This window comes from Alosa alosa, chromosome 15, assembly GCF_017589495.1.
Source record: "Alosa alosa isolate M-15738 ecotype Scorff River chromosome 15, AALO_Geno_1.1, whole genome shotgun sequence".
Taxonomy (NCBI): Eukaryota; Metazoa; Chordata; class Actinopteri; order Clupeiformes; family Clupeidae; genus Alosa; species Alosa alosa.
In genome coordinates this window covers 26,351,011-26,364,674 of record NC_063203.1, presented here as the reverse complement: position 1 = coordinate 26,364,674, position 13,664 = coordinate 26,351,011, and the positions used below count along the sequence as shown (strand labels likewise).

Sequence of the window (13,664 nt, the reverse complement as noted above, 5' to 3'; positions counted from 1 at the left end):
TACAAATGCTGTGGGTTTGTGTTCTCAAATGTCAAATCAAATATGTGGTTGTTCTTAAAGTTACAAGGAAAATAGTCTGTATCCAAAAATGAAAGCAAAACTAAGAATGGGTTCAAACCCGTAGTTGTACAGCTTTCAATAAGGGGTCAGCAAAGGTAATCCAGGAACATCACTCTCACTCTCTCTCTCTCTCTCTCTCTCTCTCTCTCTCCTACCCCAATCAACACACACATCTACACAATTTTACAAAAGTATTTTGATTTACAAAAGTAAAATTGTAAGCATTGTTGAAAAACTGAAAAGCTGAAATAGGAAGCTGGATCTGTGGGTTGGCTGTGTAACAACACAAATCAGACTGCACTGCACAAGCGACTTTTGCATAAGACACCAGTCATTTATCAGATCATGTTGTATGGCCATAGGACAACAAGAATGTACTGTATATGAACTGTACAATGTATGTTCAACAATATTACATTTGATTTTACCTCCATGACATGTACATTTACATAATACCTCTTGGTTTGTTTAGTCTCTTCAGTAGTTCTATGTGTCAGTGTCCCCTCAGCATCTGGTAAGTGAAGTATTTCCAAGTTCTTCTCAATCCATCTCAGCATTACATAGGCCTCTACTGTATTGAAACAGAATGGTGAACATCTCACATCTAAACCTCTTACACAGTAGATTTCCATCAAGATATCATCCACTATGATGGCATAATGGCATTTGATAGTCATGTATTGGCTATGAGTGTTTGTCTATTGTATTTCTTTGTAGCTGCCCAGATCAGGCTGGTGAATGGGACCAGTGGGTGCTCAGGTTGAGTGGAGGTGTATCGCCCCTACCAGTGGGTAATTGTGTGTGATAATGGCTGGGACATGAGTGATACTGAGGTGGTGTGCAGACAGCTGGGGTGTGGCACTGCTGTTTGTGCCCCTGGGTCAGCCTACTATGGGGCAGGGACTGGGAATATTTGGATGGGTTACGTCAGATGCTCTGGTACTGAACAGTCTCTGACCCAGTGCTCCTACAATAGCAACCCTGACTGTGCCCATAATGAGGATGCAGGGGTGGTGTGTTCCATGGAAGGTGAGTAAATTTGTATAATGGCATCGAAGTAAACATGCTGAAAAATCAAGCAAAGTGAATCTTTGTGAATGTGACTCTTTTTCATTTCCAGGTCCCTCCATCTCTCTCATCTCCTCATACTCAACAGTCTCAGCTGGAGAAACTGTTCAGATCAGATGTTCTAGGAGTGCAAGCCGGTGCAATGGCAACTTACTTCTGTACAGAAATGGAGTCAATGTGAATTCAGAGGCTCTTAGTTTCCTCCAGAGCAGCGCTACATTTACTCTGTCTAACGTGGACTCCTCTCACCAGGGCCGTTACACATGTGCCTACTCCTCCTCCTCTACTCATAGCAGGTCCATTAACATCACTGTAGGTGAGTAAAGTTGTCAGCTAACCAGGCACACAATTACCCTAGAAATTATTAGGTAGGCTAAGTGGACTAATCATATCAAGCTGAAAACAAGTTAAGCGTAGTTATCAAAAAGACCCTTGTGTCCCCTCTTTATGTAACACAATTAAAACCTTGCCATGACATAATGTGTTTTATCATGTTTTCTCTGTATTGTTTCTTGTTACACACTACTCTGCACTTCTTTTCCAGTTGTACTACAGAAGCCAAGTCTTTCACTTGAAACCAGCAAAGAGGTTTCTTGGGGTCGGTCTGCCCAGATGAGGTGCTCCATCTCTACACAGCACCTGGGTGGTACATTCACCCTACAGCAGCTCTCTGGGCCTCTGCCCTCTTCACCATTCCTCAAGTGGACTTTATCCATGAAGGAGCCTACTACTGCCGGTATCAAACAAGGGTTTCTAGACGTGAATTCACATCCCCCCAAAGTGCTACTGTCAACCTTTCTGTAGTAGGTAATGTAATCATATGTCATATGCACATATTTAACTTTTTTGTTAAGTGTTTTGGAGGGTTTGGAAATAAGGATAGGACCTTAGTGGTTAGGATATTGATTTATTTAAAACAGTTCATCTTCCAGCTGCCTAACTTTGAATGAATTTAGTAGTTTTTATTGTGTACATCGGTTGCAAATGAATGAAATGTCGGTTTACAAAATTGATTCATGTTGTGATAACTCAATTTGATCAAGTAATTCCAATTAAATTGGTTAGGCTTAAGTCTACATGAAATTTTCATGTAATTTCAACGTGATTGTGTTATACAGGTGGCATCTACAGAGAGGTATGCAGATGTACTTAGTATTGTAACGTCAATGTTAAAGGAAGGTAACTGATATTTAAGACTTGAAGATGAAATCTTACAATGAAACATGCTGAATACCTTTGCCACAGTATTCATTAAGGTTGGAAACATGTGCCATGAAACAACTTATACAGGTACTTTGTGCATGCTCAAACACTCATGGTGGGAACAAAGCATGGTTCATCTCAAAGCATACCATAAGATACAACTCCGCTCCAAATTCTACTGGTCTCATAATCCTCTTTAAGAAAACTTTTGCTCAGTGTTCTTGCAAAGGCTCATGTGAGCACAATAACATGGTGACACCAAGGCATCCCATATGTTTATTTGCCTTACTGGTTCAGTACTTAGGTGCTTCACATTGATCTCACTGTATATTATTCTGTTGGATAAATTCATTGCTGTGGCAGTTCAACGTAATACCATTGTGTTTGAGAGAATACCACAGTATACGCTTACCTAACGTGATTCAATTAGAAAAAATGGATTACTCAATTGTAATGACTATTTGAACACAATAAGGTTGTGTTTCATTCAAAACTAGACTGTTTTATGTAATTGAAACATAATATGGTTTGATAAATTGGACAGCCCTGACTTCCTTTTTTACTTGAATTTCCTCTTGGGGATCAAAGTATCTATCTATCTATCTATCTATCTATCTATCTATCTATCTATCTATCTAGTAGTAGTAGCAGCATTCACTTTCCTTTCAGTAACATTATAAGAAAAGGCATTTGCTGTTGGTCTGCGCTCTCCAAGTTCCCCTCTAGTTTATTTGTTTCTTGCATCTCACCCTAATTTCTTTTCCAGTTGTACTAGGCCAGCCAAGTCTTACACTGAAAACCAGCAAAAAGGTTTCTTGGGGTCAGTCTGCCAAAATGAGGTGCTGCATCTCCACACAGCACCTGGGTGGCACATTCACCCTACAGCAGCTCTGTGGGCCATTTAGAGAGACAAAGATCTCCACTGGAACCTCTCCTCACTGGAACCTCACCATTCCTCAAGTGGACTTTATCCATGAAGGAGACTACTACTGCCAGTATCAAACAAGGGTTTCCAGTCGTGAATTCACATCCCCTCAAAGTGCTACTGTCAGCCTCTCTGTAATAGGTAATATGATCATTTGTCATATATGGACATATTTCTCTGTTTTATTAAGTAATGTTAGCCTGGCGGGCCATCCTATATCATTGAAATGTATAGTCTGGAATCGAATCATTCACCTGCTTAATCCAAGGGGCGGGCAGAGAATTGTCTTTCAAACTGCCTAGGCATGCAATAGGCCAGTGCTACGACCATATCCATTATCCGATTCGGCAAAAGCGGCAAATACATCCTTCTTGAAAGGAATGACTTAAGTGCATTGTGTTGCTCTACTTTCAAAGAAAAGCACAAGTCCAACTCCTCCAAAGTTGGCGTAGCGCCGATTCAAACAACTGCTCTTAGTTAAGCCATAGCCACCTTCCTTGTTGTTCACCGTCGCGGGATGTAGTTATCCTGTTAAGCCGCCTTAAGACTCTCTAACGAAATAGGCTGTGATTGGAGAACATCCACGGTGTTAAGCCAATAGAAATTCCTATGGTTCGATACTAGACGTACAGGCTGAGCAAATTAATTTGTCTAGATTGCTAGGCTAAAGTAATGTTGTAAATGTTAATGAATTTAGACATAAGGAGTTAGGATATTAGCAGTTAGGATATTGTTTTATATGAAAACTTCCATCTTATAATATGTGAAATGTTTCACTTTTTAATTGCAAACCCAGATCCGCAATGTATAACACAGTCTACTATTCAATAATTACAATACATTTGTGGTTATTAAGGAAGTTGTGGAGGCATCGTTGACTTACATAAAGAGCCATTCTAGCTCTTAGTCACGTGTCATCTCATATTAATCCTCCACTGATAAACTGGCCCCTTCCCCAGTGGTGCTTGTGCAGCCCAACATCTCTCTCAGTGCCCCAGATGGAGGGCTGTTCTGGGGGCCTCAGGGGCCAGAGGTGACCAGGGGCCACAGCCTCTCCCTCATCTGCTCTACTGAGCCACAGCACCAAGGAGGCTCCTTCCACCTCTTCTTTGATGGGTCTAACAGGACCAGGACTCAGCTCGCCTTCAACCACTCAGCCTCCTTCTACATTCCTGAGGCAGACTACTCCCACCAGGGCAACTACAGCTGTGTCTATGAGGTCACTGTGTCCAGCCACACCTTCAAGTCAACACAGACAGCACCACTGACAGTCATCGTAAGAGGTAAACATCCAGCACTTGAGTATTATACATGGATTTCTATGCAAAGTCACTAAAACATGTGTGCGCAAGAGGCAGAAAGCACCATAGAACAGCATAGAGCAGTGCTCTCGATGAAAAGAATAAAATGAGTTTTTGTGCTGAAAACTGCACCAATTCAAAATCACGATGGTTAGAGAATGTTAAATATGTTCAATATCCCTAACGGAATGCATGTCTTCACCAAAAATGACAAAGTACGATGTTATATTAATAATGCAAATGAACGGCAAACTCTGAAATATAGTCTGAAATGAGATGTTATTATCATTGAGACAACAGGGGTATTAAAAAAAAAATTCCAATTGTAGCTTACAGTAGCCGACTATTAGCGTCTTCTGCCCCACGGCTGAGGCGCGCATCTAGTATTGTTGGTAAATGGGAAACCCGTGTATTTGTTTGTTTGTTGTTTACTCTGGTAATTTCATGTTCATTTCCAGCGTCTCTGGCTCCCATCATTGCATCTGGAGTGATTTCAGGGTTGTTCCTACTTTTGCTGATCCCTGCCGTCCTGTACCTGGTGAAGAAAAAGTGTTTGAGTGACACAAATACACACACCATCCAGATGAACACTGTGGCAAACAGTGAGTCAGAAATCATCTCATTAATTAAATAAATGTATTACTTATCTTACACCTTTGTCTAATGTATTGACCTAATGCTTTCAAATTAGGGCTGTCAATCGATTAAAACATTTAATCTGATCGATTAAAACTGATTTAATCTGATCTAATTACATACTCTGTGATTAATTAATCTAAATTAATCACACAAATAATTTTTGCTGTGAAAGTGTATTAAATATTTAAAATCAAATGAATCATTGAATAATCAGCATTAGTGACATTAAAGTTCAAAAACTTTATTTTCACTGTTCAAATAATGGCCATAATAATCTATGATATTACTTAATTTGCTGAGGAAATAAATTCAAAAGTGCTTCAGGAAGATTTTTTTTTTCACATACAAGGCATTTTAGGCCACAGATATAACCCAGGGGTCATAATGAAAATAAATTAACACTCCCCTCAATGTCAACACTATTTCTTTGCATTGATGTGCGACTCTAGAGTTGACGAACTCTGGTGATATGCAAATTCCTTGCTGCAGACATTGCAGAGGACTTTATTTTAATCAACACTTTATTTTTATCAACATCATCAGGCCGTTTTTTTTAAAAGTAAATGTTCCAATCAATGATATAGGCAGCACATTTTCTTCTCTTTCCTTCATTTTACAGTCTAATGGTTAATGACTAGAACGGCTCGGGGTCAAAGGTCATACGGAATCGATTAATCTGCGCTATTTCTTTTAATCAGTTATTTTTTCTCAAATTAATTAATCAAAATGAATCAGTTATTTTGACAACCCTATTTGAAATATTAAACCATTATAATGTACTGTAACGCCTGAAATGGCAAATACCCTTAACACGTTTCTCCACTTGTTACATGAAGAATGTGTTCATTCACTCCATTTGAACAGGTTCTGCGATCACATATGGTCATGGACAAGTTGGGTCACCTTGGGATGAAGATGAGAACATCTATATGAATGCAGTCATGCCTGCTGACCAGAGGGACCATTATAAAGAGGATGATGGAGATCTGGAAGATGACTATGTGAATGTAGAAGAGCTGCTTGGCCCAACTGCCATAGACCATGACTATGAAGAGGATGACATCTACCAAAACTATAATTGAGACCGGTCTGGTACATGTGGATTTGAAAGCTGTTCTGTCAGTATCCCTGTCCTGAGACTCTGTTCATTTGTAGCCCTCTGCTGGCTCTCTGTGTTTTGACTTTCTCTGTCTGCTTTTGTTTTTGTCCACTATGAGCTTTTTCCTCCATCCTGCCAAGTTCGATCACCACCTGTTCCCCATTCAGTGTGTTACCCACCTTATTGATTAAACCAGCACTGTAAGCCGCTGCATGAATCAAGTATTTCATTATGTAAAATGTAAATCAGGTTTCTCGGCCAAGTATACTTGCATATATACAAGGAATTTGGTCTCTGCATTTATCCCATCCGTGAATTAGTGAATACACAGAGCATACAGTGAACACACAGTGAGGTGAAGCACACACTAACCCGGAGCAGTGAGCTGCCTTGCTACAGCGGCGCTCGGGAAGCAGTGAAAGGTTAGGTGCCTTGCTCAAGGGAACTTCAGCCGCTCCTACTGGTCAGGGATCAAACCGGCAACCCTCCGGTTACAACCAGTGGTTATATCAATCTTTTATATCAAAGTTTGAATATTTGTTTTGCAATTAAGAATTTATTATGACCGCCGCGCAGCGAAGCGGCGGTCATATAGGTTTAGTCAGATTTTTTTTTTTTCTTTTTTCAAGCACGCACACACACACACACACACACACACACACACACACACACACACACACACACACACACACACACACACACACACACACACACACACACATAACACAAACAATCAAGAATTTCTCAGAATCATAAACAGGCAAGATGGAGGTGGGGTTGTATAAAATGAATTTTACATGTGAAATCTATGAACTAATCATGTTTTGGTACTTGTTGTCTAGCAGATACCAGTGAGAATTGAGTGTGGATAATGCAATTTAGTGAGACAGTTAGAATCATATAGGCCTTTCAGCGTGATTTCTTTTTGTGGAAAAAATGTGCTGGACTGGGCGGCGGTCATATTTTGTACCGTTCTGCGGTACATCTAGTTTTCATTTAATTTGTATCCTGAAACTTTACTGTATTCTTCCATTTTCATTAGTTTATGTATCGATTCCTCTGGTGAAGCTAAATAAACTATTATATCATCTAAATAAAGTGCTAATTTATGTATTTTTTCCCTGAGGGAAAAACGTAATGTACTTTTATGGGGGGCATGTATTTATCACCCCATAAAGACATAAACCAGTCGATAGTCAGACTTTGTGTTTAAAAGGGAAGTGGAGGCTACATGTGTACTATAAACTAGCAGAAATAGGGTGACCACCAACCAGACTCTAGTGGTGTCTAAAATGAGGACAGATTGGTCAAAATGAGGACATCCCCCAGATTTTGCTGTGTGTGTGGGGGGGGTTTAATATTGGCTACTCTGCTGTTCAGAGATTGTGTTGTTTTTTCTCTATTTATCAGCCTCATTTTTATAGCATTGTTTGCTGTGAAGTACTTGTATCATAGATACTTATAAGCATTGTTTGCTGTTGAGTAAGCATTGTTTGCTGTGGAGTACTTGTATCATTGCTATTTATAAGCATTGTTTGCACTTGTCAAAAAGGCAGACAAATGCCCAAAAAGGAGGACACTCTATCTAGGTCCGGACAGAGGGCTTGAAATTCGGACGAATGTTCATCCTAGATAAACAATGGCATTAGCTGCACTATTGTGAGATCGAGATAGCACAAGACGCACCTGTGGAAGAAATTTAGCTTAAAGCTAAGTCTAGCTCTATGAATACTGAGAGTCAGAGATAAAGTTTTATCTTTCTCGAGTTGTTAGTAGTTTATTAATCTCTGAAGAGAGGTCTCATCAGGCAATCAGGATACAGAGACAAAGTCTGTGCACCAAAGACACAATGAGTTGTTTCTCACACACACATTTATACCTTGCATCGTATCATAATATCATTGTATCATTGTACCATTGTATCATTACATCTCTCTGCACACACACATGACTGTTAATACAATGAGTTAATTAAGAACCAAGGACAATATTTCTATCGTCATACACCACGTGATTTGCCATCTGCACACCAGTTACCCGGAACAGAAGTATACAAAGAAAAATAACTTTAAGAACTAGATTAACGTTTCGAAGGGCCTCTAAGGAATTCTTGGATATGCAAAGAGACTGGCCTTACACTATCGTTGTGGCTACTCTCAGTATGATCAGAAAATGTATGGAATGACAGTCGAAGGAGAAAGTTATAGTGCTGTTGTTAAGTTACTCAGTAGTCACGTTTATGTTTCACAAATACACCAACAATCAAGTAGTGATAAAAAAACAACACATTCTCTGAAGTCGCACATAAGGAGCGTAGAGAAAGGAAGCGCAATGACCTGCATTCACCGCTAGGCTCCGCTGAGTTGAACAAATGGCCCAAAGATTTCTGTTGTGCTTGCAGCAAACAGCAAAGTAGCTATTATTTACAGTGCGCCATGATCAAACTTGGTTGAACTAAATATGGTTTAACATGCAAGAGTTGCAGACATCAAAATGAACACATAAGTCACAAGTATCACACTGTTTAATGCTGTTAACAGTGTGTAAAAAGCTAATGTTAATGTTGTCCAAGGGCACCAATATGACTTGTGTTGAATTGTGTACCCTGCACTCGCCCAGACTCGAACCCACAAACAGCAGGACCTTGAGCTTAAAGCCCTGCTGATAGCCTATGAATATGTGAACAAAGGTGCCTAGTCACCTGAGTGCACTTTGGTTGATTTTGGTTGATTGACAAAACCCCTGTCGCAGGAAAATCTAGACGGTTAGATGTTGCTATTGCGTCAATTGTACTAGATAACTTCAAGACAATTGTGCAATATCTTCAAAAAGCGAACAGAAAACAGAGATTAAGGCATTTGTCGAATAGAAGGATTCTGTGTAGGCAATTCCATTGCTCTGATTGGTTAGGCCTATCCAATTGTGTGCAGAGGCATCCCACCCCCCCCATATAGGTACAATACGCCCCATAATCACGTCCCAATCGTGCAGTATCACATTCTGACTAGAACAGAGCATGCCTACGTCAGGCTACGTCCCTTCTTTTCTCTAGCTGGGTCGCGGTTGCAGCACTGTTAGAGCCGTGCCCGAGATGCGGATATGGCAGAGTGTGGTTGCTGTAACCTGTTAACATGAAAACCAATATGCAATTGAGCTGTTCCAAAGATGCAACGCAGGAAATGTGTTGAAGCCGTACGTCATGAGAGTTTGGACATTATCTTATATTATTCAATTTTCCCTTCCAATCACATAAAGTATTGCACTGTTTAATGCTGATAACAGTGTGTAACACACAAAACATGTCTTCAAAAAGCATATAGCCTAGTAAAATACTGTGATGACTGAGGAAGCCTCTGGGCTTCCTGGTTAGAACTCCTTAGCAACGAGTCCATAGAAACCAATTCATGTGTTGAATTTGCTATTACCCAGTGTGCTTTGTTTAATGGTCTCAATGTTTTATTGTTTTATTTCTTGTAGATATTAGTTATTAGAGGTGTAACTGTTTTTGCAGTAATGCAGGAATTGTGTATTCATGTTGATGCTTGTGTGTTTCCACAATGTTGTTCTATAGCTGTGCTGAAATGGCCACCCTTTTGGTGGAGTGTGTTGTGTAGGATGACAAGCCAGAATGTAAGTCATTTAGGTTGTAGTTGTTAAAAGCAAATAACTGGCTTGTTTTGTGAAGCTTCATTAAAAGTGAAAATCATCACATTGGTGTCAGAAGTGCAGCCCAAGAAGTCAAAGAAAATGGAGATTGACAGAATCCTTCGCGACTTAACCATCATTGTGGAAGACCTTTGCCGAAGAAAGCGAGAGCAGATCAATCCACCCACAACCGCCCCTGTAGGGGCAAGAGCCTAGCAAACTCTAGGTGGGGTGGTGACTGCCTCTGAAGACACTGGAAGAAAGGATGGAGGAACAGGATTGCCTATGCCTGCTGCCCCGCAAATAGGCCGAAGGAATCCGGTGCGAGCAGCTAGCAGCTATCAAGCATTTGGAGAAGATTCATCACCCTTTGCAGCATTTCTTAATGCGAAGATGGATGCCTTCAGCGGAGAGGGCATGTTTGCTGAAGATGGGAGAAGTCCTGGCGCACGGACAGTTGCAGGTTGCAGTGGAGGACGTTCATGGGGAGCTCAGCGCAGTGGCGCCGGCAACGTGGTGAGAGATGCCCAGCATGCTACACAAGCTAATATGGGCCACACTCCACTTCCTGCTCAGAACATGGCCAACTCCAACTCTGCCAGCGAACACAGTCAGCCTGCCATGGCTAAGGGGGTGAAGCTTCCACGCTACAATGGGTCATCATCGCCGGAGGCCTAATTTGCCCAGGTTCGTTTGGCTGCATGGCGAGCAGGATGGGGCCCGGAGGATGCAGCCGCCCACCTTGCTCTGGCACTTGAGGGTCCGGCACTTCAGGTCTTGCTGGATCTCTCCCCAGCTGAACAGAGTGACTATATGGCCCTCACCGCTGCATTGGAGCGACGTTTTGGAGAGAGGAAGACAGTGGAGCAGCGGCGTGACCAATTGACCAGTCGTCAGAGGGCTAATGGTGAGAGTCTGGGGTCATTGGCAGCAGATGTGCAGTACTATGCTAGGAAGGGCTATCCTCAATTCAGGGCTGCAGCCCAAGAAGAGTTGGCCCTGCATGCCTTTTTGCAGGCCCTCACACCGGAGAAGTTGCGCCAACATGTGCGACTCTCTGCCCCAAGGACATTGGTGGAGGCATTGGCAGAAGCAGAAAGGGTTGAAGCTGTGCTGTTCCCTGAATGTGTGGCAATGTCACCCCACACACTTCAGCCTCCTGTGCGACAAGTGGAGGAACACGACAAGGACAATCACAATGAAGAGGAAAGTTCATGCCAAGTCAACCCACCTTCATCCAGGTCTACACATCAGCAATTCACAAAAGCCAGCGGGACGTGTGGAGTGTTTTAGATGCGGAGAAATGGGGCATGTAGCGCGAGTCTGCCTAGCACCCGCTCCAAGACAACGCCAGCCCCACTCATCGGGAAACGAGCATTGAGTGGCACAGCAGGGGAACTGCCACTCGAGTGTTCCACACCCCTACAGGGTAGATGCTCCCTGGTTGGCCGAGAGGGTCAAACACAAGGACTGTATGTGGACTTGTTCCTTGATGGCTGTCCCTGCCGTGCTTTGGTGGATACAGGATCCACCATTTCTCTTGTTAAGCCTGGGGTCCTGCCTGGCACATTGGGTCTATCACCACCTGGTTGGACATCTACCACTGTCCAGATGCGGACAGTGACAGGAGAAAAGGCTGCTATCAAGGGAAGAAAAGCCCTTCAAGTGACCCTGGGGACCACAATGGTGGCCCATGACTTTTGGCTAGCAGAAATCCAGGACACGTGCATTGTAGGGTTGGACTTACTGTCCCAGTGGAAAGCATGTGTGGATGTGCTGAGTCCAGCGCTTTGTCTCAGCACAGACACCATAACACTACAGTGGGGGCGTGAAAAGAAGAAAGCATGTCAAGCTCTCCTGTCAGAGAACACAACTGGCCATCAAGATAAAGCCATACCAACCCCAGCAACTGCCACCCCATTGTCAACCAAAGCACCCTCACCTGAAACAGCCAAGGCCGTCAGGGATCTTTGCCAGCGAAGCAGCAAGGGGCTTAATATGAGTCAAAGGAAGCAGCTGCAGAACCTCCTCGATCAGTACTTGGATGTCTTTGCAGCACGTGATGAAGACTGTGGTCGGACCGGGCTGGTGCAGCACGTCATCGACACTGGGGACGCACAGCCCATCCGCCTGCGACCTCATCGAATGGCAATGGCCAAGCACCAAGCAGCCGAGGAGAAGGTCAAAGAGATGGCTGAAGTAGGGATTATTGAGCCTTCGAGCAGTCCCTGGGCAGCACCTGTTGTTCTTTTTAAGAAAAAGGACTCCTCATGGAGATTTTGCGTGGATTATCGATGCCTAAATGCCATCACTAAGAAAGACTCAAACCCGCTGCCACGCATTGATGACGCACTGGATCACTTTGCCGGCTCTACTTGGTTTAGCTCACTGGACCTCCGCTGTGGGTACTGGCAGGTGGAGTTGGCCCCTGATGCAAGGCCCAAGACTGCATTTACCATTGGCCATGGGTTGTGGCAGTTCAAGGTCATGCCTTTTGGCCTTTGCAATGCTCCAGCGAGTTTTGAGCGTTTGATGGAGAAAGTGCTGGCAGACATTCCTCGCAACAGCTGTGTGGTGTACCTGGATGATCTTTTGGTCCATGCGGGGGACTTTGACCAGACGCTGGACAACCTCCAGGATGTTTTTGCTGCTATCCAACAGGCTGGCCTTCGCCTCAACCCGAAGAAATGTAGCCTGCTCCAGAGAGAGACCACATTTCTGGAACATGTTGTCAGTGAAAGGGGGGTGGCCTCTGATCCTGCCAAGGTGTCAGCTGTCCGCGATTGGCCTGTCCCCCAAGATGGAGCAAGCTTGCGAAGCTTCCTGGGACTAGCCTCCTATTACCGGCGGTTTGTCAAGGACTTTGCCACCATTGCCAGCCCCCTCTACCAGCTGACTGACAAAGGACAACCATTCCACTGGACAGACAGCTGCACTGAGGCCTTCACTCAGCTGAGAGGGGCGCTTGTTAATGCGGCAGTGCTGGCGTACCCTGACGAGAAGCGGTCCTTTGTTGTGGACACAGATGCCAGTAATGTAGGCATTGGTGCAGTGCTGTCACAGACAGGAGACGATGGTGAGCGAGTGGGTGGCATATTTCAGTCATTCTCTTAGCCGCCAGGAGAGAAATTACTGTGTTACTCGGCGTGAGCTGTTGGCAGTGGTGCAGGCCCTTCGTCACTTCCGTCCCTACCTCTATGGCAAGAAATTTCTCCTCCGCACAGACCATGCATCCCTTACGTGGCTCCTTAATTTCAAAGATCCTGAAGGGCAAGTGGCAAGATGGCTTGAGGCATTGCAGGATTACAATTTTGACATTCAGAACTGCGCCGGCCGCCAATATGGTAATGCTGATGCCCTCTCTCGCCGACCATGTGAGGTCACAGAATGCCGCTACTGTCGCCGCCAGGAAGAGTGTGACCAGGCAGCTCCACATGTTGCTGCCCAGCAGGGTGAGGGGGAGGTAGATGTGTGGCCAACATTGGAGCCTCATCAGCTGCAGCAGCAACAAGAGGAGGACCCCATCTTGGCCCAGCTGCTTGATTGGATGGCAGCTTGACAGCGACCAGCATGGCAAGACGTGTCACCGCGATAAGGAGGTGAAGGCCTATTATTCACAATCGGCCTCTCTTGTCATGCATAACAGACTGCTCTACAGGCGCTGGCAGGCACCAAACAAGGGGACCACACGTCTGCAACTGCTGGTGCCTCGGTCACTCCGCCC

At 43.8% G+C, this 13,664-nt stretch overlaps 1 protein-coding gene across 2 annotated transcripts; it reads left to right on the top strand.

The window, feature by feature from the left end:
- The first annotated feature begins 556 nt into the window (after window positions 1–556).
- Window positions 557–6,482, top strand: LOC125308853. Of its 2 annotated transcripts, none has more exons than XM_048265473.1 (8): window positions 557–574; window positions 778–1,089; window positions 1,181–1,444; window positions 1,673–1,931; window positions 3,098–3,397; window positions 4,216–4,539; window positions 5,016–5,159; window positions 6,061–6,482. In XM_048265473.1, exons 5-8 carry the CDS (start codon window positions 3,166–3,168, stop codon window positions 6,276–6,278), a joined length of 918 nt encoding a protein of 305 aa, XP_048121430.1. In that variant the 5' UTR covers window positions 557–574; window positions 778–1,089; window positions 1,181–1,444; window positions 1,673–1,931; window positions 3,098–3,165; the 3' UTR covers window positions 6,279–6,482. The 2 variants fall into 2 exon arrangements, with proteins under 2 accessions (XP_048121430.1, XP_048121429.1); XM_048265472.1 differs by having other exon boundaries at window positions 1,673–1,935.
- Window positions 6,483–13,664: the final 7,182 nt, after the last annotated feature.